This window comes from Panthera uncia, chromosome C2 (genome assembly GCF_023721935.1).
Source record: "Panthera uncia isolate 11264 chromosome C2, Puncia_PCG_1.0, whole genome shotgun sequence".
Classification (NCBI taxonomy): Eukaryota; Metazoa; Chordata; class Mammalia; order Carnivora; family Felidae; genus Panthera; species Panthera uncia.
In genome coordinates, this window is record NC_064810.1 from 120025160 (window position 1) to 120051615 (window position 26456).

Here is a 26456-nt window from a genome sequence, read left to right on the forward strand (position 1 = left end):
AAGCTTCAGAGCATGGGGAAAGTTATGGGAAGGCAAGTCCAGACTCCATAGTTAGGAAGAGCATTCTAACAATGTTGGCTGCTTATTGTTGAAATAGACAACAGGGTGAGGTAATGAGCTTCTCATCAATCATTGACTTGCTCAAACACTAAAATCTAGTTAGACTAGGGTCAGAATGTATACCCACAGGAACTGACTGAAAAAAGACCACCCCTTTTACCACCCCAAGGTCCGGTGGCTGCCATGTACACAACACCACAGAATTCTGAGCCAAGGGTTAGGCTCAGAGCTACTGGAGGCATAGAGACTTGTGGACTGTTTTGCATCTTAGTTTCAAAGTAATCAGCAAATAGCAAGCCATGACATCAGGCATTTCCTTTTATTAGCTCTTAGAAGACTCAGAGGTCCCGGGAACATCGCCTACAGTGATAGCCTCACTGAAGCATGTGTTGAGAAAAATACATATGTATGTGTGTATATATGTCTATCTGTGGTACATTGCTGAGGTTGCTTGCTGCTCTGCGAGGAGCTCAGAAGCGCTTCTGGAGGGCAGTCTGGATGTTCTTCAGCAGGCCCCACTTAGCTCGGTTCTTCCCATGCCCATCTGGGGTTACCACCTGCAATCAGAAGCAGAGAACCATGGCACCAGTCACAAGGGAAACAGCAGCTTCCAGGAGCTTGGCCACTGCTGTGCACCAGACCCTACACACATCATCTCATTAACTCTTCACGAAGCAGGTGCCACTGACCCCACTGTATGAGTGAGAGGAAACTGAGGCTCAGAAGGACTGGGTAACTTCTCACTTTTCTAAAGTCACATACCTAATATGTGGTGAGACTGGGATTTCACAGACCAGGTTCCATTTCCTTAAAAGGCACCTCATTTAACTGCATGCTGTGACCCCAGGTGGGCTTCACCATAGAATAGCCCTCCAGGTGACCCCCAGCCCCTGGAAATTGCTTCTGTCGTAGCTCTTATCATTTGTAAATTCCATCAAATGTGTTTGGCTCTTAACAGACTGAGCATTCTGACTGGGGTGTGGGGGAAGTGACCATCTTTCATCTCTGTAATCCCAACATTGGCTATGGTAAAGAGAAGCTTCTTAGAGAAGTGGATGAAAGGTGAATAGAACCACAAATGTATATCTGCCAGTTGCCTCCCTCTGATGGTTCACACTGTCTGTGATTGCAGTGAGTGGTCAGAACTACCTGGAAAGGGGAGACTGCACTGAGCAAGTTTCTTACAAGTCTAACCGACTCAGCTTTACACGTGGATCTCCCTGCTTTTCTTTGAAGGTGCTAGGTTTCTCCATGCCTCTGGTCTGGCAGCATTCCCATTCCTTCCCTGTACACATTGACTGAAGAGGCGGTTAGGGAGTGAGGCTGAGATCCAGGAATGAGAGCCCACTGGATCAGTAGGCTCTGTCTAGATGAATCAGGACTCACAGGGCAGATGGGGTGGAGGTGTGGTTTGGGTGGCAAAGAGCGATGTTTGTACAATGTCCCTATATACAAAGCTAGTAAGTCTTTATGTTACCCATTGCTGGATAAAAATTGAGATAACACAAAGAGACAGCCCTGGTAAGGGTAATAAAAATAGTGTTAAAGAAACACACTGAGCAATGGGGGTGGGTGATAATGAAGGAATAACAGTGTTGTGGCAGAGTTGGGAATTGACTCATACAACATAGGGGAGTTGAATTTTGTCATAGTCAGGGTCTCCAGAGACAAAGATCATGTGTGATGTGTGGATGGAGCAGTAAGGATTGGGGCGTGTCTATGAACAAGGGGATCATATGAAAAAGGACAAAAGAAACAGAGAACAGTCTATGAGATACTGAAGTAATTGAAATAATTGACATCCCCTTCCTTACCCAAAATGCTCAGATGGTTTTCCAAATGAATTCTAAGAAACTTTTAAGAAAAGTTTGTTCTAGAAAGCAGGAAAAGAGCAGAAGCTTCCTACCTCATTTTATTAAGCTAATAAGATATTGATTCTGGAGCCAGATAAAAACAATATAGGCAAGACATTATAGGGCTAGTTCCCTTATGATCATAGATACAATAATCCAAAATAAAATATGAGCTAACTAAAACCAAGTATATTAAATAATCACAGCATGATCACATGGGGTTAATTCCATGAATGCAAGTCAAGATTAACATCAGAAAATCAATGTAATTCATTTCATTAATGCCTAAAGGAGAAGAATCATATGACTGTCTCAAATAAATAAAAAAAAATTGCATAAGGTTGTACAAGCTCTCAGCAATTCAGAAGTGGAAGGAAATTTCCTTAACTCAATGAGAATTATACACCACAAAAACTAAATTAAAAATCCTCATAACTCAATGGAGAAACATTAAGATTAGGAATAAGACAAGGATATCAAGTATTTCAGCCCCTATTTTCTGTAGGACTCATGGCCCTGGCCAAAGGTATAGGGAAAGAAAAGAAATAGAGGTTCAAGGATTGTAAGAAAGAGATATAACTATCATTATTCATAAATGATAGGACCATAGCCTGGAAAAGCAAGCAAAATCAACAGATAGACTCTCAGAATAATAAGAGAGTTTATCAGGATTTCTAGAATCAAGATTAACCTCCAAACACCAATGGCTTTTATTCCAAACCAGCAATACATTAGAAAATATAATCAAATATAAGATAACATTCATAATATCTACAAAGTCTGTCAACTATCTGGTTAACCAGGAACATATAGTACCTCTATGAGAAGAATTTAAAAGCCCTAGTAAAGCACATTGAAGATGATTTAATAAATGTCAGACCTATTACAAAAATATCAAATGTCTCCAAATTAACTTAGAGACTCAATGCTAATCCTAATCAAATTCTATCTGGATTTTTTTTTTTTTTTAGGAATTCAATTTACTCGCTCCAAAATTTATATGAAGGAACAAATTCCTATGATTAGATAAATAAACCTTAAAATAGAAAGAAGGGTAATGGGTAGACTTACCTTAGCAGTTCATCAAGACAAAGCAGAAAGCTAAGGTTAAACAATAAAACCAGTGTGGTATTGACATAAAAACAGACACATAGACCAACAGGAGACTATAGAGAGCTCAGAGACAACTTTTGAATATATGGCACTTTAATATAAGATCGCAATGGCACATTTACCATATACTAATGGAAAAGACATTGCTTGGTAGATGCTATTGGAAAAACTGCCTCACTAGACGGTCAAAAATGTGCATCATTACCTGGCACTACACACAAAGGTGGACTCTGGATGGATTAAGGTCCTAAGTTTGACAGGTAAAATGAAAGTTAATAAAAGAATAATAAAAGAATATGAGGAAGATTATCTTTGTGAACTAAGCCTATGGAAGGACTTTCTTAAATAAAACTTCAAAAGGTCAAACCAGAAGAAAAAAACAATTGATGACTTCAGTCATATCAAAATGGAAGTTTTCTGTTGTTTCATGAAATACACTATGAACAAAGTTAATAGGCAAATGTCAGAACAGAGAAGATATTAGCAATGTCTAAAAGCATTATCTGGAATATTTAAGAACATACTGCAAATCACCTAGAAAAAGAACAAATGCAATAGAAAAATGGGTGAAAGATATTTAGCAGGCTATTTACAGAAGAGGAAATCCTGAAAACTAACAAGCATGTGAAATGAAATTTCAAACAGTAAGGAGATTATCACACTTTGTACGCATTGGATTAACAAAATAGTAGAAAGCTGGACCATGCCACATACAGGTGGGGCTTAGGCTCTAGGGTCCCTCATTCATTCCTTATGGACACGTTCATGCACACATTTAAATCAAGTATGCACATACTCTGTGATCCAGCAATTTCACTCATGGTATATTCTAATAAGGGCTGAATTATGTCCTCCCAAAATTCATATGTTGAAGTCCTACACCAAGTACTTCAGAATGTGCCTGTATAGTTGACCATTGAACAATGCAGGGCTTAGGGGCACTGACCCCCATGCAGTCAAAGATCCATGTATAACTTTTGACTCCCCCAGAACTTAACTGTTATTAGCCTACTGCTGACCAGAAGCCATACTGATGACTTGGTCAATTGGTCCATTAACATGGTCAATTAACATATTTTATGTATGTATTATACACTGTATTTTTACTATAAAGTAAGATAGGGAAAATAAAATGTTATTAAGAAAATCATAAGGAAGAGAAAATATAGTACTGTACTGTAAAAAGTCAGTGTATAAGTAAACCCACACAGTTCAAACCTATATGTTGTTCAAGGGTCAACTGTATTTGGAGAGAGGCCCTTTAAAGAAGTGATTAAGTTAAAATGGGGTCATTAGGGAGGGCCCTAATCCAATCTGACTGGTGTCCTTATAAAAGGAGGAAATGTGGACACACAGAGACCTGCCAAAGGTGCACTGGCATAGAGAAAAGGCCATGTGAGGGACTCAGGGAAAAGGCAAGTGTCTCCAGCCAAGGAGAGAGGCCTCAGAAGAAACCAGACCTGCCAACATCATGATTTTGGACTTCTGGTTTCCAGAACTGTGAGAAAATAAATTTCTGTTGTGTAAGCCAGCCAACCTGTAGCATTTTAGTATGGCAGTCCTAGCAAACAAATACAATGTTCCAGAGAAATTCTCATACCCCTATCCTGCCCACAAAGTGCCACGAATGAGGCTGTTCACTGCATCATTACTGGAGATCATCTGGGTGTCTGTCTTGGCTAAGTGAACAGGTAAAATATGGTGCCCAAATGCACATTGTGAAAGATGAGGCCGCATTAGGAGTAAGGGACTAAATGTGTATAACTACATTGCTACAGCATAAAAAACACAGTGTTCTGGGAGAAAAGGTGAGAAACAAAGTAGGGTTAAGTAGCACAACACTATTTGTGCAAATTACCAGCACATTCAAAACAATACATACCATGTAAGAACTCATAAAAGCAATAAGATATACATGAAACGTATTAGAATGGATGTCTGGGAAGGAATGGCTGCAGAAGGGAATACATACATAGACAAGAAAAGGGCCTTGCATAGGCCATTGTTGAAAATGGACCATGAACTGAAGTGTATGATTAATTCAACCCTCTGTGTATGAAGTTAAAAGTAATAGGTCCAGCTTGATCTAAATTATCCTCACTCCAGGGTTCATGTCTTTCTGCAGAGCAAGTAGAGAGCAGGTGATAGGATTCTCTATTTGCATGAAGGATCAAGCAGCAATTTGGAAAAGAATAAATCCTAAGGAGATAGGGAGTGCAAACCATTTTTCTCTCATTTCAGGGCAGGGGGTGGCTGTGAGTATGTGGGTGGGTGAGGTAGGTTTGGGGCAGTTATTCTGAGTGTATGATAGTGTGGGATAGTGTTGGTCTCTCAGATTGCCCTGCAACCCCACCTCCTGAAGATGCATATCTCAGCCTGGACAGGAGGTCTGAAGTAGAGACAGAGGTAAAACCAGTAGGGGGATTTCATGAAACCCAGGTAAGATGCCCAGGAAGGCCAGGCAGCCTGGCTCTGTGCCTAGAGTTCCAGCCTGGGCAGGAAGGGGTCAGCACTGCAGAGACTGAGAGTAGTTGGCAGGGCTGTTTCCTGAGCACATGGGAGACGCCAGAGGTGACCCCCAATACAGACTGGGGAGGAATTTGCGGGGATGAGTGGGGGCAGGAATGGGTGCATTTCCTGAAGAGGTAATCAGGAAAAGCCCAGAAAAGTAGCAGTTTGTGACTATTGTTAGGCCTGAATTTTTACCTCCAAATGTGATGTAGCTGGGGATATCTGGTTTATAGACTGCGGTAGGCAGAATTTTGGCCCCCAAAGATATCCACGTTGTGATCTTGAGAGCATGTGGATGTGTTATGTGTCACAGTAAAGGGGAATTAAAGTTCCTAGTCAGCTGGCTTTAAGACAGAGATTATGCTGAATCATCAGGTTGGTCCAATGTTATCACAAGAGTCCTTCAAAGAAAGAGGGAGCCAGAAGAGAGCCAGAGAGATGAAGGTGTAAGAAGGACTCAACCTGATGTTGCTACCTTGGAAAATGCAGGAAGGGGCCATGAGCCCAGGAATGTGGGCTGCTGCTAGCAGCTGGAAAAGGCAAGAAAATAAACTTTTCCGAGTCTTCAGAAGGAACACAGCCCTGCTCACACCTTGATTTTACTGGGTGACACCCATTTTGAAGTTCTGATCTCTAGAATTGTAAGATAATAAGTAAGTTTGTATTGCTTAAGCTGCTGATTTGTTATGGTGGCAATGGGAAACCAATGCACAGATAGAAAGTTAGGTTTGTCATGGGAAGACTTCCTGGAAGTTAGCAGAGATTTCAAAGTAAGGAGGCAAAGTAAGGAGGCTCTTTTCAGAAATGTGGATGGTGGTCAGGAGGTACCCTGTGGATTAAAGGAAGAACAGGAAGAGAAACTGAGGATAAAGGATATATGACTTGCCTAAAAACACATTTCTTCATTCCTTCAAAACTATCAGGCTCTTGGATGTAAGAGGCTCTTGGCTGAAGGTTGTGGGCCGAGAGGAGTGAGGAAGGCCAGCAAGGCACCTGTCCACTTTGGGCTTACAGCCTAGTGGAGTTGGGCCTTGGGCCATGGCACACCAGGTCAAGTCCAATGCTCAGTCTTGCCTCTCAGAAAAAAAGTCCTGCTCTCACAGCTGTTGGCTTTGACAATATTCTCCCAGAATGAGGTGCCAGGTCCCCAGGGTGGGGCCCACTGGCCCAGATTTAGCTGAATCTGACTGTGGTGCAGGAGAACAAAGAGCTCCAGCCTTGGATGAGAACTGAGTTCCCACTCAACTCTTTCTTCAGTTACATGAGAGCACTTTCCCTCTTGAGCCTAAGTTTCCTCATCTGTAAAATAGAGGCAATAATTCCCCACCTCCAGTGGTTGGCATGATCAGTGGTAACGAATACACAGTATCTGACAGGGAGTCGGCCTTCAATAAATGGGACCTTTAAAATGCATTCACGTTAATTTTCATGCTTTGTATATTATACTTCAAATAAAATCCCTTAAAAAAATCAGCAAGTCACAGACTATGAAAATCAAATATGAAAGGTGTTATTTCGCTTCCTTTTCAAAAGTATGTATGATGGAAATATTGTATTTTGGATAAGAAATGATTCTGCTACCTCATTACAGCATTTTAAATGAAACCTTTCAGGAATACCTGCATAGGACCGATGCCAAAGGAAAAGTATTTCGATTTTATGGGAAAGAACTGAAGTCATTACTTTTATGAAGCTTTATAAATGTCATTCAAACACACCATCTTATTTTCATTTGCTATTGAAGCCTTTACTTATGCAAATCATGACAAATGTTAAGGAAACCAGTGTTTCCCCTAGAATGCTAATATAATCACAAAGAGGGAGGAAGAATTACTTCTGAAGGAAAAATCTATATTGCAGCTCTGCAAGTCAGATAAAAATGAAGCTTCCAGAAAACCTCATTAATTAGTGCTCTGCTCATTTAGAAATTGTGTTAAAAAGCAAAGAAACTGGAATGAGTTTCCTTCCCATATAGGGAGTACAAATTAATCGCATAAACACAATTTTAGGGGGAATGTTACTTCTTGACTGATTGCATAAAACACTTAGCTTTTGGGCATCTTATGGTACTTTGTAATTATTAATTTTATTCATCCATTTATTTCTTCACTCTTTAATTTAGACATTCACTCATATATTCATTTGTTTGATCACATTTTCAGTCATGTATTCATTCAGTAACCATTAAGAACCTGTGATATGCACATTGCTGTGGTAAGCATTGTGGGAGAAAGAGAGATGAATTAGATGTGAAGTTTGTTCTCAGGGAGTTCAGAGCTTAAGAGGGAGGACAAAACATCTACTTAAGACAGGCCGACACACTTCAGTCTCTCCACTCCCTGTCCTTGTGCCTAGCATGTAAAAATGACAGGAGATACATTTAAAAATATTAGTAACAGCACTGAGTGCCTTTCATGAGCAAGACATTTCTGAGGAATTTCTAAAAAATGAGAAGGCAGATGGAATTAGATGAAGGAAAAATCCATAGTCGAAAGGACATGCTGCAAAATATGGTAGCAGCTGTGGGTGTTCCATGCTTGGGAAAGAAGGGTGGCAACAAGAATTGGGCAATTGACAGGGTAGCTGGCTGGGGTAGAGTGAGAGGAGCAGGCAGGCCGACTTTCTCCTTCTGCCTCCTGCCCAGGTGAGTATCTGGCCTCCATGAGAGTGGGAAGGGGTTCATGTGGGTGCTGGCTCCAGAAGCAGTCCAGATGGACTAGAGAGCCTCTGCCTTCAGCTGATTTGCTACTGGTACAATGACCTACAGCATAATCCTGCCCCCACCCTACCTTGTGCTTCCCTCATCGCTAGAAGTAGCAACCAATCAGATTCTCTTCTGCAAACATTTGACCTGAGACAAAGGGAGGGTTGCTAGTTAGACTGTGTTGGTCACACAGAAGTTGGGCCAGGACAATCCAAAGCCACAAGCAAGCTGAATTTAGGGGAGGAAATACTACAAACTAGCTGAAAGTGGTGCAGATTCAGACAGAAGCAGACGTGGAAGTGTGGGCAGAGGGAGGACAGAGAGACAGAGACAGCGACAGAGAGATGGACAGAGGCAGGGAGAGAAACTGATGGCTTTCTAGTTCCCTTGAGGATTAGATGTTTGTCCTGGCTGGAAGTGGTCTCATGAGACTCCTCTTTCTCTGTACCATACATTTCCCTTTTCAAAAGCTGAAATGAATGAACTTACTGTTTTTCCTCTAAAGAATTCCTGATTAAGCCATAATCTACTGGTATCCCAAAGAACATCATTATGGTTCTACAGTACGATAGCTCTTGGTATTTTTCTTCCTTTTCTCCTTTGAGTATCAATAAAATTATACTCATGAACGTATATCCCCCAGAGATATAAAGAAGAGTCAGCTTCGAATCACAAAGAAAGATAGGAATAATCATGTCCCTTTTTCTGGGGGATACCATTCTGACATGCTCAGTGGTTACTCCTTGACTTTCAGATAAACAACAAATAAAATATTGCATGGGACATACTTACATTAAGAATTATTTGTTGTATGTGCCCTGTATTTATGTCTGTTAAATCTGGCACCCTATGCTTGCTTTGAATCACCACTGGGATTAACAATGAACTCTTTTTTTGTCCTTCTCATACCACAATTATTTGTTTAATAGACCCTGAGCGGGGCGCCTGGGTGGCGCAGTCGGTTAAGCGTCCGACTTCAGCCAGGTCACGATCTCGCGGTCCGTGAGTTCGAGCCCCGCGTCAGGCTCTGGGCTGATGGCTCGGAGCCTGGAGCCTGTTTCCGATTCTGTGTCTCCCTCTCTCTCTGCCCCTCCCCCGTTCATGCTCTGTCTCTCTCTGTCCCAAAAATAAATAAAAAACGTTGAAAAAAAAAATTAATAGACCCTGAGCTCCTTGAAGGTAAGGATTATGCCTTATTTTCCTCGGAATGTCTACATCCTAACAGAATGCCTGGCCCAAATGTTTTTTGAATCAAACTGAACTAACAATTCTTAGGCCTCATTTGCCAAGTTGGTTGAGGCCAGCAGCCCTCTCTTTGACTCTGAGTTAACAAGTTTTCTGGGATTAGAGGGGGCAGTCACACTGTGGGTTCTGTGATCTTGTGATCATCCTGACAGAGCTGCATCCAGAACTTACAAAGAAAGTCTGAGAAAAAAAATGTGCACAGTACCTTGCAGATGTCACTCCATTGTCCAGGACCATTATTGTTGATGGCTCTGACTTTAAAAAGATACTCAGTGTTGGGGGTCAGGTTGTGCAGCTCCAGATTCTGCTGCATTATATCCCGAATTTGCCCACAGAGTTCTGTCCGTACATTGTTAGGAGGGGTAGTAACGAGTTCATAAAATTCCATCTCAAAAGAGTCCACATCTTCTGTTGGGCATGTCCAATAAACCTATGAAGCAATGAACATATGGGTGTGGTACTAATATACACCATTCAGCTTTCTTTCCCGTAAAGATTTGTGCCATTAACTATCAGTGGGGCAGATTTAAGCTGACCCCATCTCCTCTAGCTGCTGAGGACTTCAATGTGGACTATGTGCAGCAGTCTTGAAAGGCTACCTGATAAGACTTGACATGATGCTCATAATGCATTTCAAGAACAGAAGAATGCTCCTCTGGGTTCTGTTACCATCAGCCAACATGGCAGTGACCATTGTTCTCTTGACACCATTAACCAAGGTAGCTGCCATTTATTGAATACCTTCTATGCATCAGATTCTGTGTCAGACATTGCCTAACTCACCTAGTCTTCACAACTCCCTGGAAGGGAGATTTTATTATCCCATTTTACAGTTGAGGCTCAGAAAGGTTACATTTAGCAAATTCCAATAGAAGCACAGACTACTAGACAATGAAAAGTGTATCTGTTCCAAGCCTGTATTTTACACATAAGGAAGTAGAGTACCAGAGAGGTGCAATGGCTTACCCAAGGCATGAAGAATATATATTCACACTCAAAACATAATATATCAGCTTTCGGAAAGAGATATATTAACAAATATCAATTAGCAGATTGTGTCTGGCACATAAATATTTTATAATGATTATATTTCTAAACAGATATTGTATTCTTTAAGCTTTAACAAATTTAAATGTTATTATGTTTATAAAGTTAATTTAAAATTACTCCTAAGTGCATAAAGTTTTGTGAATTTATAATTAATTTGTAGTTATTTTTATATATTTATACTTTTAAAACTTTTTATAAATTTGTATAACTTGTCAGTAAAAATTAACTTATATTTTTCTGAGTATCAAAACAAACATACTCATTATAAAAGACTTGGAAAATGCAGAAAAAATACAAGGGACAAAAATAAACATCACTTATAATCCCAAAATTCAGTTCAAAATTCATTTCCTTCCAATTTTAGAACATTCACAAATACAGAAATGCATACAATTTGGATTATATTGCTTTGATTCCTGCTTCCTTTCATTTTTTATATTTTATACATTTCCCTATATTATTAAAAACTTAGTAAAGCACCATTTTAATAGCTGTCCCATAAGTGATTTAATCTTTCAGTAGTCAAACATTTAGGTTGTTTCTAATTTTACACTCCAATAAATAATGATGCAATGAGGACTTTGGGGGCATGAATCTTCACCTGAATTTTTAATCATTTCTCTGGGAAAGTTTTCTAGAAATAAAATTGAGTTTTTAGGAAAAAATCCTTAGGATTTTTAAGATACATATTTGACAAGTTATAAGACTAACTTTGAGAATGTTTTCTATGCCAAAAGCCTAAAGTGGGTTATTAGTCAACCATAATTTGAGAGAGAAGTCAGCACAGATTTCATCTTCGGCATCACTAAACACTAGGATTCCTGTATGATTTCCATTCCATGATCCTAATAGGGATCACTGATATCTTCACATCAAATACCACTATTTGGCAGTAGATTTAGGTGTCCTCTCTTGACAGGCAATGACTTGACTTTCCTAGGCCCCTTTCTTGGGCTCTTGCAGGGACCACTAACCAGTGGCATGGGGTGACTGTTTTCCAAGCCCAATTATGGGGCAGACATCACCAGAGCGAGAAACTGCCAATCTCCCAGGTCTAAGTTGCATGGAGAGACCTCATGCCATCACTGAGCTAATGTCACATACACTGGAGGCTTTGCTGATCTGGTATCATTTGGAAATGAAGGTTCGGTTACTCAGTTGTAGGTGTCTCTTACATGAAGGGTAGAGATACTTTGCTGTGTCTGATAGCCCATGGGAAGGTATATTCTACTTTTCAGAGTAAGGTCATTCTTGCTGTTGATTATAGACTCTAAAACATAGATTATAATGTCTCAGGAGAACAGCAAAGTAAAGCTTGGTCAGTGTCTGGCTTTCATTGTCTTGTTTTTAGACCCTTGATACTAAAGTGTGGTGTGCAGACTGGCAGCAATGGCAGCACCTGGAAGGTTGTTAGAAACAGAATTTCAGGGCCCCCTGAGACCCACTAAAACAGAATCTGCATTTTAACAAGACCTCCAGGTGCACATTAATGTTTGAGAACCAATGGTTTAGACTTCAAGGATGCTAAAAGTCTTTGGGAATGTTTTCAGATTATGAGCGCAAAAGATGGGCCCTGCCACATGAAAGCCGGCCATGGGCTGGCCTGGGAGATGTCCCTGTAGGGAACCCCAAGAGAGGCAAGTTATGCTCTAACAGGATCTCTAATTGCAAGTTAATCTTTTTCCTTCCTTGAACTTTAATAACACATTCTATAAACAGTTTGATTTAGGTTCAGCTGGATTTGAATGGAATGTTAAGGGAAAGGTTATTTGTCCGTGTTAGGTCAAGAGGGTCAAGGAGGAGTCATGTCTCCTGAAGTCAGATGATGGCAGTTGTAGAGGCCTGTGAGAGATCAACACTCCCTCCCTCTAAAACTGAATCTTATGAGATTAGAATTGGAATTCCATTTTGGGATTATCCTTCTATTCTTTCCAAATCATAGAGAGTATGAATACTTTCTTTAGAAAAGGTAGCAATTTAGAGGAATCACTGCTGATAGATAATGGAGCCTATATTTCTAATTGGATTTTCTGTGTTTTGTCTACAATTACAGGCTTTGCCCCTGGGAAACATTACACCCTCCAAGCAGTCTCTTCAAATTACTTTGGTTCCCAAATTGGGTTGCATTTGAAATGGGGTTGGGGCCTTCAGATAGATTTTTGACTATGAGTTAAATACATTATTTGGTTTAAGCCAGTATTGTGCTACTTAAGATTTTAGGAATTTAGGAGCAGATTTGAGTGACTGAACCCCAGAGGTCAAAGAGGTAAGTGCAACCTTTGCTGACTACCCACCTCCATTCCATACCGCCCATCCTCCTGCCTTCCTCATGGGCCCAGAGCCTTCCTTACCTTGGCAGCTCTAGGATACACCAGAGTCTGGTAGATGACAATTGGGCCTGGGGTCTTCACAGAATCATCATTGAATGAGTACCAGTTGTGGAAGCTGCTGCTGTTCTGCACAGGCTGGTTTTCTGCCCCTGTGCTCCAGTAGGTACAGAGGCCATCTGTGGGTTTGGCAGGTGTGGCTGACTGGGCTCGCCCATAGGCTTCCAGACCCATTTTGGCCTTCTCACCACTGGTGGTGTTGAAGGACAGCAAGGAGGAACTTCGCTGGTATATCTGCTGGTTGCCAAAGCTGTGAGTGCTGAAAGTGACCTTCCTGGAGATCATCATTTCTGAGTGCATGGGATAAGGGGAGGGCAGGGACTCCCCTGAGGAGCGTACCTTCTTGGGCCCTGTGGGGAAGAGCTCGTGGATGGCACTGGAGAGCTCAGCAAAGTCCAAGGGCATGCAGTGCAAGGAGTGTAGCCGGAGTTGTGGGTCAGGCCTATAGGTGCTCTGGATGCCATCCTCGATCTGGTCCACCAGAATCTTGGCCGACTGCAGGAATGCCACCTGGCCTGTCTCCTTCAGTGCTTCCTTGGAATAGGCGATCAGACCATCCATTTCGTTCACTTTCATGGTTGTGACATACACGTATTTTTCAATCTCCTTCTGCCTGGACACCTCTAGATTCTCTATCTGCTCCATGATGTACTTCTCCTTCTCCTGTAGAATGTTGCGCAGCTTGAGAAATCCATTTCGAATCTCTTTTCGCTTCATCTCCTTGTCCGCCTTAAAGCTATTTTTTAAAATGTTGAACTCCATTAGGTCATTATCAATCTCATAGCGGACTGCAAAACAACCAGGTTAGTTACTTTGGTTAAAATTTTCATCTCCCCAGATGTCAAAGCTGACTGAAGGGAATTCCCTCAGATTCCATGAAAGTGGGTGGAGAGGGAGGGAGGGCACTTGTAGTTGAACTGCAATAGGCCTGAACAGGTTTATGAGATGCATCTGGCCTCCCTCAGGATCCCCCCCCCCCCACCGCCGCCTCCTTGTCTAATACTTCCCTCAGGAGTCCCAGCCTTTCTTTCCTTGGCATAGTTATAGCTATAGTAATCCCTGCGGCCCTGGGTTGGAATTGAAAGTTCAAGGCCACCCTTGATATGAGTTTCAGACATCACTTGTGAGCATGTTGGACTTGAGAAGAGGTGATGTCTCAAAGTAACTGGTTTTCCCTGTGGGAAAGCTAAGCTTCTGCAGGGGCAAGAGAAAGAACTAAATTTCTGATGACTTCTTCTAAATGCTGCCTTGCCTCATTCACCAAAACCCAGACCTAGACAACAGTAGGAAATCAGCTGGGCTTCCTCTCTTGCCTTTTCCTCATTTCTTTCTAAAAAAGAGTCTGCTATTGCACTTCAAAGAGAACCCAGTTTGTTCTGGATCCTCTTACATGGTTTTTGGATTTTAAGTTCACTCAGTCATTCAACAAACATTTACTGGATACCTATGTCACATGCCTTCCAAGGTACTAGGGATACAGATATGAATATGAGAGGGCACCAATGCTCAAGACACTCATAAATCCAAGGATACTATAGTATAGAGGATGCTATGATTGAGAGTATGTGGTACATCTCTCTGAAATGAGTACCTTTGTTGGCTTTACAGTGATTTAGGCATCAGGCTGTGACAGTGATGTGAAGACATGTCAACCTTCTGTGGCCTAGTCTAAAGGTAAGGTCCTCCCTTGATAGGCCAAATTTGTAGTGAATTGATGGGCTATAATCCTCATCAGATTTTACTCAGGAGTAGGCGTGCCCAAGATTTTTTTGTACTTTGTTCTTAACATATTCCCAGGTGCACAGTCAGCTGGACCTTTGTGGGTTGTGGCCATTTTAACAATGATGTGCATTTGAGTAAGAGAAACCCAGGAGTCCTGTCAGACCATGAGAACAGGGAGCATGGCTCTTTTAGTTATCACTATGACTAGGGTGTGTAGAAGGGCTTGAAAGGTATTTATTGAGTGAAAGCCATTCTGTCCTGTTTTCTGACATCATTGGGGTAAGTGTTACTCTTCAGCCTATTTTGTGAAACCGCTATTTCCTCTGCCCACCTCTTCTGTCAGGCTGGCACAGAAGGGATGAGGAAGCAATGCAGACAGGGGCTGAACAGGAAACTATCAGGGTGATTGCAGAGGAGCTGAGAAATGCTTCCCGCCCTCCCCAATGCAAGCCCTACTGTGGCTTATGGCAGCTGAAATTCCACTTTGTTCATTAATTTCTTTGACTATTCAATAGTTATTCACTGCTAAAGAATCTTGCATAGGAAATTCCTTGCTTCATTAGAGATTAATTAAGTTTATGTAAAGTCCTGAGAGGTAGCATAAAAATTCCTTAGGTGAGGGGGAAAGAGGCAGCACCACGAGAAAAGAAAGAGGAGGCCAGAAGCACCCCTCCTCCCATCTTACAAATATGGCAGCTTTGCAAGAGCTGGTCCTAGAGCAAAGTTAAGTCTAGATCTCTCTCAGGGAGTACACTAAAAGTAGCTATTATTTATTAAATATTATGGGCCAGATCTATATAATTCACATATTATGGATCATATCTCTCTATTATAATATATTACATGTATCTTCCTATGAGGAAGATATTGTTCCTATTGATAGATAAGGAAACTAAGGCTCAGGGAGATTAAGTTACTGTCCAGTGTCACACAGCAAGTATATGGGAGAAACCAAGGCCTGTCTCTAATTCTATTTATCTGAGTCCAAAGCCTATGTTCTTAATTGTTCCAGTCGTGGTTCTCAGTCCTCTGTGAGCACCAGAATCTTCTGGGAGAACTTTAAAGAAAACTCTCCTCTTGGCCTCACTTGCTGAGATTCTGAATTGGCCTGAGTTGGGGCTCAGGAATCCAGGTGAGGCAGTTAGCAGCTGCCGGGAATCTTCTGGGGATCTTGTTAAAAGTGCAGATTCCCACAAAATCGGTATGGGTGAGGCCTGAGGTTCTGCATGCCTACTGGGCTCCTGGATGGTGTCATTGCTGCTGGCCCTAGTTAGTAAAGCTCTCCAGGGGGTTCCAGTGTGCACCTGGGGGTCGACACCACAGCTTCAATCGACCCAAACTAGATCTTTCCTCCAGGACCCAGAGTTTCTCAGTGTATTGTCAGATCACCTGATTTTGAATTACTTGAAGATTTATTTAAAATGTAGATTTATGGCACCTTCCCCCAAAATAAGTTGAGTCCTTAAAAGCAAGTTTGAACTCTGGTTAAAAAAATTTGAGGGGTGCACAGTAAAGGAAACAACCAACAAAACTAAAAGGCAACCAACGGAATGGGAAAAGATATTTGCAAATGACATATCGGACAAAGGGCTAGTATCCAAAATCTATAAAGAACTCACCAAACTCCACACCCGAAAAACAAATAATGCAGTGAAGAAATGGGCAGAAAACACGAATAGACACTTCTCTAAAGAAGACATCCGGATGGCCAACAGGCACATGAAAAGATGCCCAACGTCGCTCCTCATCAGGGAAATACAAATCAAAACCACACTCAGATATCACCTCACGCCAGTCAGAGTGGCCAAAATGAACAAATCAGGAGACTATAGATGCTGGAGAGGATGTGGAGAAACGGGAACCCTCTTGCACTGTTGGTGGGAATGCAAATTGGTGCAGCCGCTCTGGAAAACAGTGTGGAGGTTCCTCAGAAAATTAAAAATAGACCTACCCTATGACCCAGCAATAGCACTGCTAGGAATTTCCCCAAGGGATACAGGAGTACTGATGCATAGGGGCACTTGTACCCCAATGTTTATAGCAGCACTCTCAACAATAGCCAAATTATGGAAAGAGCCTAAATGTCCATCAGCTGATGAATGGATAAAGAAATTGTGGTTTATATACACAATGGAGTACTACATGGCAATGTGAAAGAATGAAATATGGCCCTTTGTAGCAACGTGGATGGAACTGGAGAGTGTGATGCTAAGCGAAATAAGCCATACAGAGAAAGACAGATACCATATGTTTTCACTCTTAGGTGGATCCTGAGAAACTTAACAGAAACCCATGGGGGAGGGGAAGGAAAAAAAAAAAAAAAAAAGAGGTTAGAGTGGGAGAGAGCCAAAGCATAAGAGACTCTTAAAAACTGAGAACAAACTGAGGGTTGATGGGGGGTGGGAGGGAGGGGAGGGTGGGTGATGGGTATTGAGGAGGGCACCTTTTGGGATGAGCACTGGGTGTTGTATGGAAACCAATTTGACAATAAATTTCATATATTGAAAAAAAAATTCTAGTTAGTTAATATATAGTGTACTAATGGTTTCAGGAGTATAATTTAGTGTTTCATCACTTATATATAATACCCAGTGCTCATCACAACAGGTTCCCTCCTTAATATCCATCACACTTCACTTAATACCCAGCTCACTTCATAATAAAGCTGAAAACATTTTCAATACAAAAAAAAAAAAGAATTACCATATTGTGGACATTGAGGACGTTTACGATATTTTGCTATTATGAATTATACAGTAGTGAACAGATGCTGATATACGTCAGATGCTGATGTTTTTGTATGTAGTTACCAAACCAGACTACAGAATACATAATGGTATGATTGAAGTTAATTTTCAAGTGGCCAAAATGATCACACTAATCTCATTGACAACAAATAGAGAAACGTGCTTACTCTTCAGAGGCCCAAGGAAAAAGCAGTTCATAAAGCAGTTGGGCAAATAACCATAAAATAATTTTTAATAAATAAGTATGTTAAATATAAATAAAACATTTAAAATTAACCTGATTATTTCGTCTACCCAATGTCATAAAATACTATTTAGATTCTTTTAGAATGACATAAATTGGCATCATGATTATGCAAACATATAATTATATACCTATGCATCTAGCACCAGGGAAAGTAAACTATCTAGAATAAAGACCAATACGTATGTGTGGGAATACATACATTCTTATGAAAATCTGCCAACTCGCCAAAGTCTAAAACAGCATTCATTTGCCATTTTTAAAAAGAGATGATAAGATAATATCAGTGCTAACTATTGCAATCCACTGTTTATTTATGACTCCTGTGGGTACAGAGGAGTTGTGAGGAAATTTAGAAAATTTGTGTGTATATGAAATTTGTGTGTATGAAATTATGCCATTAACTAATGTTATATGAATTTTGTGGGAACTCCTCTAGTGTTTAAGAAGGTGCATATCTCCCCAAAATGGACTTTCTCCTTTCTAAGGATGAGTGTTAAAATTCATACCTTGCTTCTTGATTAAAAAAAAAATTAAATATCTTGAATTTTTTGGAGAAAAGGTAAAATGTTGAGTAAAGCTTTAATTTCAACATTCTAAAAAAAAAATTGAGGGGTGGAGGCACCTTTCAGTCAGTTCAGAGTCTGACTTCAGCTCAGGTCATGATCTCATGGTGTGTGAGTTCGAGTCCCGCATTGGACTCTGTGCTGACAGCTCAGAGCCTGCTTTGGAATCTGTGCATCCCTCTTTCTCTGCCCTCCCTCCCGCCCCCCGCCCCCCGCTCATGCTCTGTTTCTCTCCCTATCTCAAAAATAAATAAATATTAAAAAAAATTTTTTAAATTAAAAAAATTTGAGGGGTGGGGGAGGAGGTTCCCTCAGAAAGGATGGACAGGGTAAATTCTCTACCTACATATAAATGGATATTCCATATGAGGGAAACAAAAGCAAAAATGAACTATTGGGACTTCATCAAAATAAAAAGGTTCTGCACAGCAAAGGAAATAATCAGCAAAACTAAAGGCAACTGACAGAATTTGCAAATGACTTATCAGATAAAGGGTTAGTATCAAAAATCTATAAAGAACTTACCAACTCAACACCCAAAAAACAAATAATCCAGTGAAGAAATGGGCAAAAGACATGAACAGACACTTCTCCAAAGAAGACATCCAGATGGCCAACAGACACATGAGAAAATGCTTCACTTCACTCATCATCAGGGAAATACAAATCAAAACCACAATGAGATACCACCTCACACCTGTCAGAATGGCTAACATTAACAACTAGGCAAGAATAGATGTTGGCAAAGATGCGGATAAAGAGGATCTCTTTTGTGCTGCTGGTGGCAATGAAAGCTGGTGCTGCCACTCTGGAAAACAGTATGGAGGTTCTTCAAAAAATAAAAAATAGAACTACCTAAGGACCCAGCAATTTCAATACTAGGTATTTATCCAAGGGATACAGGTATGCTGTTTCGAAGGGACACATGCACCCCCATGTTTATAGCAGCACTATCCACAACAGCCAAAGTATGGAGAGAGCCCACATGTCCACTGATGGATGAATGGATAAAGAAGATGTGGTATATATATACACAATGGAGTGTTACTCAGCAATCAAAAAGAATGAAATCTTGCCATTTGCAACTACGTGGATGGAACTAGAGGGTATTATGCTAAGCGAAATTAGTCAGAGAAAGACAAACATATAACTTCACTCATATGAGGACTTTAAGACACAGAACAGATGAACATAAGGGAAAGGAAGCAAAAATAATATAAAAACAGGGAGGGGGACAAAACAGAAGAGACTCTTAAATATGGAGAACAAACAGAGGGTTACTGGAGGTGTTGGGGGGGGATGGGCTAAATGGGTAAGGGCATTAAGGAATCTACTCCTGAAATCATTGTTGCACTATATGCTAACTAATTGGGATGTAAATTAAAAAAAAAAAAAATTAAAAAATAAATAAATGGATATGCCATGAAGGTGATCCCTGTCTCCTTCCAATTGCTGGGCTCTTTGGAATTTGAACTGATGTCCCCTCATATTGAATTGAATTTCATTGTCTGGCTTCTAGGTGCTCTGGACTCTGAGAAAACTATTCTAGGTTTCTCCTGTGTTAAAGGCCCAGGCCTCTTATGGTTGCATGGGGGGCACAGCAGACTATAGGCAGCAACCCCTTCCCATGCTGAGGCCCCAGAGAATCCAGCCAAGCCCAGGCAGTGAGTCCACCTTAAGAAAACCCTCTGGGAACCAGTGGGACTACCCATTTGCTTGGTAATGTGGCTCCTATAGAATTTCTTTAATATAGAGACTTCCCTGATGGTGGTTCCAAAACAGAGTAAATATCAATCGACAAACAATGTTTCCTAGTATAAGCAATTGAGAAATGAAGGTATTCCTGAAACATCCATGCTGGTGAGAGGTCCTAGGTGACAGAGTTAGCAAAGTCCATCTCTGACCCATCTCTACATCCAATAGGACCTTTATGTGCAGCTCAGAGAAAAACTCTCCCACTCATATGTTCAGGCATATTTACACATGGACACAAAGGGAAAGGGCTGGGGTGATCTGGGGCACTTTGGTCACTTGATGCAGGCCAGTCCTTAAGGAAATGAGATAGACCACAGATTGTGGGGGTGGTAGTGGTGGTGGTGGTTTCTGTTGTGTTCCAGTCCTCCAGTCTTCAGATTCTGGTCGCTGTTTAGTACAGAGAAGGTTGTCAAAGGAATGTTATGGATTTAACATGGATGTTGGAGTCAGATAGATTGGGTCTGCCATTTACACGTTGCCTTGTGCCAGTGAACTCGTGGAATCCCCATTGTCTTATTCATGGAGGGAATTTCAGTTCCTGTACTGCAGGAGGAGTGAGGAGACCAGGATACTTCTTCTAAAGGGCCTGGGCAAAGTAGGCCTCTATTCAAGGAAGCTATTCCCAGGGGCTAAGAGCCCTAAAAGGATGCCGGAGATCCTCATGTCTAATCAAGTGGATCCACACCCAGAAATTATGAGGCTCTTTACTGAACCCTGCAAGATATTGTTGTACTGGGTTCCAGCATAGAAACTAGGCTCAGTTTCCCTTAACCAAAATGTACTATTTTATAGGTAACCAATATAAAATAACCTTGAGCAGGCATGCAGAGGAAAAACCAGCGTTGATCAGAATGTTATTGGCTATTTCTGAGTTTTTCTGTTATTATGTGTTTGTTACCAGTTTGTTTACTTTGGTGTTTGCAAGTTTTGGGGAAAACGCTGTCGGGGAAAATTTTAAATTGAAATAATTCTCAACATCGATTTAATTTTTTCCCTCTGCAAGTTGGGAAAACACCGAAGATACTCAACTTTTGTGACAAAACCCTTCAGAAAGGCTCACAGAACTTCAGGATACTGGAAGATCAAACTCATCATTTTCCAAAGGAGGAAATGAGGCCCAAGGTCATGAAGATTATAACCAAGATTATAGAATCTTTCTGCACTGATTATGTGCCAGATACTTTTTTTGCCTGCTTCACATAGAATAACCCATTTAATCCTCACAATCACCCAGTGGAGTTACTACTGCTATGCCCATTTTATAGATGAGAAAGCCAAGGCCCAGGGAGGTTAGGAGGCTGGTGATGATTGCCCGGCGTGCACACCAGCCCAGTGCCTGGCAGCCTGGCTCAGTGTTTCCCAGTGCTTGGACTGGCCCACCGGGTGGGGAGGCTCTCACCAAGTGGACTGCCTGGAGCCGTTCTCCCCATCAGTACCTGAACTAGGGGTGACTGTGCAGGGGAGGGGAGGGGACCAGGACCTGCTTTGAACTTGGCGATGGCGCTGAAGAGGGCGGCTGCCCTCTCGGAGCAGGCGTCGATGAGGTTGACGGTGTCGTGGCCGTTGTGGAATGCCGTCTTGCAGAAGGTGCAGAGCAGCTGGTTGTCCTGGCTGCAGTACTCGACGATGCGGCTGGACGGGTGGTGGATGCAGATCTTCTCGTCCTGGTCCTCGGAGCTGGTGTCCACGAAGACGTGGTCCTGCATGGCCACATCCGAGTGGAAGGCCTTGAGGCAGTCGTTGCAGAGGTTGAGGCGGCACGTGATGCAGCGCTTGTAGGCGATGCGCCGACTGCGGCACACCTGGCAAAGGGTGGGCCCGGTGGAGCGGTCGAAGCGCCACTTGAGGTAGCCGTGCTGCTGCATGTAGCGCTTGGTGAGGCGCCCGCGCAGGTAGTTCTCGGGCAGCTGCATCTTGTGGCTGTAGGGCATGCAGTGCGAGTGGCTGCACACGGGGCAGACGAGGATGAAGAAGTTCTCGGTGACCTCGGCGTGCTTCTGCAGCTGCCGCAGGCACTTCTCGCACAGGCTGTGGTTGCAGGGCAGCATGAACGAGTGCAGGTGCAGCCGGTTACACAGGGGGCACGAGAGATGGTGCACCAGGTTGCTGTTGGCGGGCATCGTCTTCACCTCATCCACCTGGGTGTCGCTGCTGCCGATGCGCAGCGCGGTCTTGGAGCTGGAAGGAGAAGCGGACACGGGGAGGACTTCAGGAGGCCGGCCGGCTCCAGAGCTCACCCCATTTCTGGCCTCTGGAAGAACTGGAGGTCACTGCCAGGCAGGCCAGTGTAATGGTGGGGAGCACAGGCTCTGTGCCAGGGTACTGGGGTTCTAAGCCTGCCTCCAACATCCTTTAGCTGGGTGACCTCAGGGCAGTTAATTGACCTCTCTCTGCCTTTTGCGTCATTATAAAATTAGTAGTCACATTATAGTTTCTTGAGGGGACTAAAACTACATTTAATACCTACAAAGCTTGACTGAGAGCAGTCCCAGGAACACAGTAAGTGCTGAACGACTGCACATTGTGAATTTTGAAGAAGAGAAAGCAGGACAGACTGGTCTGGTACCATCAGTGGGGCCTCAGTGCTCTGTTGCCCATCAGCAAAGTCACAGAACACCAACACCCTACAAAGCCATTCTGGGACTGTGATGGAGCAAAGCAGAAATAAGACCACTTCCTCCTGTTTGAATGCAGGCAAAACAAGAACATCGTCCAAACCACAAAACGACCAGATCTCGCCTATCCTGGTTCATGGGAGCGACTGCTGCTTTTTCACCGATTGCAGGATTTGGTGCCCTGTGACCTTCCCATCTTGTAAACCAGATTTTTATTAAGATACCTGATAGGAGATTTACCCCCATTTCCTGACCTGAAATGAGCCTAAATTTCATAATAACTTGCAGATGCCTTCTTACTGAGACACCTTACTCTTAACCATGGTGTATGTTCTCACTTGGTGCAGTGACTCAGTAAATCCAATCTTGTCCACCTACAAGCATGTTCTTGCTTGGCAGGCATTGGCATCATCAGTATTACGGTATATAGGGTAGAACACAGAAGAGGGTGGGTAAAGTGTCCTCAGGACACCAGGAGGTCAGTCCCTAGAACCAAGCCTAGAACCAGCAGACCGACAGGTAAGAGTTAAGGGTCTAGGCTCTAGGGACAGATTGTTCATGATGGAATGTACCCATTTAGAGCTGCACCTTTGAGACGAATTTCTTAATCCCTCCCATTCTCACTTTTCTCATCTGTAATCCAATGGTCAAAGCTAACGATACTATTTCCTTCATGAGAATTTTACAAAGTCTACATGAGGTAATCCATGATAAAGTGACTAACTGCTGATACATAGTAAGGACTCAATAAATGTGGCCTCGGCAATTAGTCCCCTCTGGTACTGGCCAGCTAATGTCCACACTAGAGGAAAAGAGTGGTCACGTCCATGAGAAGTATATGGTTCTATTATTTGTGTGTGTGTGTGTGTGTGTGTGTGTGTGTTGATTCTTTATTTGTCTGAGGTGGATTTCATGTATTTAATTGTAGGAACCATGGATGAGGTAAAAGCATACTTGTAAAATTCAAATGCATATTTTGAGAAGCTACAATCAGGGCAAAAGCAGTTTATGAAAATAAATGAATTAGCTGTGGGGATGGAGGTAAACAGATACACAATTTGTGACTGATCCTGTCTCTTATCTTCTGTTCACGTTAGTGATATTTGGGTGTTGATCTTGACATTGTGGCTGTATTTTCTTCTGCTTCTGATTTCTTGAGGTTCCTATATGCTCCTATCTCCTTCCCCATGGACCTATGTCTCAGAGCCCAGACAGTCAAAGGTGTTGCCAAAGCATACTGAATGGCAATGGCCCTGTGGTGGCAGAGAATGCCTTTTGTGGCACTCAGGCTCCTGGAAAGTTCATCCCTTAAGGATTTGGATGCTGGGTCCTAGGCCTGCTGGCCTCGATTTTCTCAGCCCATTCCCTCTCTGCTTTCTCAGTCTCCTGCCTGGGCCCTAAAGGGGTCACTGGAGGGACAGTGAGTTGTGTACGTGGTAGCTGGATGAACCTCTTTAGTTCAATAAGGTAGGACTCTGAGAATCATGGTGTAATATAAGAAGGGAGATGGCATGGTGTAATATAAAGCGGGAGGGAAGGTGACATTGGTAGAAGAAACAGCAGGGCTGAGAGGCAGCCCAGGGAGTTTGGGTGGAGGTCAAAAAGGAAGTGGGAAAGAAATGAGAAAGTCAGAAAGAGATACTTGAGACCACAGTGGGCTGGATGAGCAAGGTGTTGAGCAGGAAGTGGCGATGAGGAGCAGGGGGAGGCAGGGATTCAGAAACCAGGAGAGAGGCCAGATGGAAGACAAGCCTCAGTGTACCCATTGCCCACCTCCTGACACTTGCAATAGCATCTCTGACTATCCTCTGAAAGCCTCAGGCTTGGACCCGGGCATTCAGTGGCTGTGGCTCCATGCCCAAACAGCCACCAGACCCAGCAGCCTTGCCTTCTTGCTGAGATATCTGGCCTCTCCTCCTCTGCACACACCCTCTCTTCAATTCAGGCCTGTTCCCCTAGCACCTGGGTTCTCACTGTGTCACCCGGAAGGTCTCCTGGCTTCCCTCTGATCCCTCCAGGCCATCTGCATTTTAGTATCACTTGGGGGTGGCTTTTACAATTCTGATGTCCAGGTGATCCCCCAGACCAATGAAATCAGAATGTCTGGCAGTGAGGACCTTTGTAAAGACCCCCAGGTGATTCCTGTAAAGCAAAGTTTGGGAGTTACTGACCTAAGGCATCTTCCCACAATACCAATGTCATCCCTCCTCCGTTGAACTGTGGCCAGTGACTCTCCATGGCTGATATGCAGGAAATGGGGCGTTGAGTCAGGAGAGAGGAATGTGGATGCTACTTTCTGCACCTGAGAACCTCTGGACTTGCATCCAGAACCCCTGGATCCTCTACTCATGCAAACACCGCAAGAGCTCCCTGAATGGAGAGTAGTATTTGTTAAGCATCTCCTAAGTGCTGAACTGCAAGTTGGATCATATCCTTCTCCTGAATTCACTGAAACTTTACTCACAGAATTGTTTTTCCAGCCTGGAAGGCTTCAAACCTGCGTCTCATTTTTCTGCCTCTCCAAAAGCTCTCCTCTTATGGTTCTGAGCTGTGATCTTTCCTTCTCTAAGAAGTCTGCCCTTGCTACTCCAAACTCCCCTCACATGTGACATAAAAGGACTGCCTTGGACAGAGCAAGAAGAGAATATGCAATTGCTTGTCACAGAGCATTCATGTCCCACGTGAGTAACTGAGACCCTGAGATGCATGACTTCCAGATGGGAAGAATGAGAAGGCTGGCAGGAGTTGGTCTGGGGTACTTATAAAGGACATAGGGGTCAAAAGTGGCCTGTGGAAGTTACTACTTTTCCAATAAGTGTTGAAGGTATCAAAAGTTCAGAGGAGGAAGAGACAGGGCAGCTTATATTTTTAAATCCCGTAACAGATTACAAGGTGCATACGTTAATCCCCAAACCCACCGAATCACAACAGATCCTATACTCTCCATTTTGCAGTGCAACATTTTTAAGTTAAGACACAGATTCCGGGTTCAAAATCTGGCTGCGTCTTACTAGTTGTGTGATCCTGGGCAACTTCACCTTCCAAAGGCTCCGTTTCCTCGTTGGTGTGGTGGGCGTGCTGTGAGGGTTGCTGGGGGTCACACATGCAGTGCCTGGCAAGTGGCTTACACGCTGAGTATTAGCCACTACTATTTAGTGCAGGTGAGAGAGCCCAGTGCCTATTCGCACAGCTGGTGGGGCGTGGATGTGGGACTCAGGGCTAGATGTGGTCACTGGCTGTTCAGGACAGGCTTAATTGCTACAAAGTTCTTGGCCTCCTTTTTTCAGAGGGAGAAAGGGACTTGGGGCGGGGGTACGTATGGAGTCCACAGCTGGCGAGGAACCCGTCGGGCGCCCGGCACTTACGAGGTGCGGATGCTCCTGAGGCGGCCCTTGTGGAACGTGATGGTGGCATTGCGGCAGCAGCGGCTCTCGTAGTAGTAGCACTGGAGGTTGCTGCTGGTCGTGCAGCAGCACTTGCAGTTGGGGTCATTGGCCCAGGAGCAGCAGCACCAGTGGCAGTTGGGGTTCTCAGAGCAGGTGCAGTGGCAGCACTGGCAATTGCGCTCATCTTTGTAAGGGCAGGGGAAGCAGGTGCAGTTCCGCTCTGAGGTGAAGAGGAACTTGCAGCACAGACAGGAGCATAGTTGAGGACAACATCTCTGCCATGTACAACATGGAGAGCAAACACACATGGCCGTCTCCATGGCGCCTACATGATGGCTACCGGCTGCCCAGAGCTCTTGACGCCTTCTCTACCAGAATCCTGTGGGCTCCCAGGCAGGAGTCCCTCCTCCCTCTGATGAGGTCCTCAGCTTGGAGGTTGCAAGAGGTTGGCTGTCGTGAGACCTTTACAGGCGGCGTCCCTACTAGGAAGCTCCTGGG

General features: G+C 43.1%; 1 protein-coding gene across 1 annotated transcript; it reads right to left on the reverse strand.

Annotated features, from left to right (window-relative positions):
- Nucleotides 1-360: 360 nt before the first annotated feature.
- Nucleotides 361-26440, reverse strand: TRIM42 (tripartite motif containing 42). Its single transcript, XM_049628729.1, has 5 exons — nt 25938-26440; nt 21438-22135; nt 12888-13711; nt 9692-9916; nt 361-617 (listed from the first exon to the last, which is right to left on the reverse strand). Exons 1-5 carry the CDS (start codon nt 26276-26278, stop codon nt 531-533), a joined length of 2175 nt encoding a protein of 724 aa, XP_049484686.1. The 5' UTR covers nt 26279-26440; the 3' UTR covers nt 361-530.
- Nucleotides 26441-26456: the final 16 nt, after the last annotated feature.

Bases quoted from the DNA above. Each gene is read 5' to 3' on its own strand.
- TRIM42 (XM_049628729.1), bottom strand. From the start codon at position 26,278: ATGGAGACGGCCATGTGTGTTTGCTCTCCATGTTGTACATGGCAGAGA. The intron at 22,136-25,937 runs GTAAGTGCCGGG...TTCTCCTTCCAG, and splicing joins CTCAGGAGCATCCGCACCTC to CTCCAAGACCGCGCTGCGCA. The intron at 618-9,691 runs GTACTGTGCACA...TTCTGATTGCAG, and splicing joins AATGGAGTGACATCTGCAAG to GTGGTAACCCCAGATGGGCA.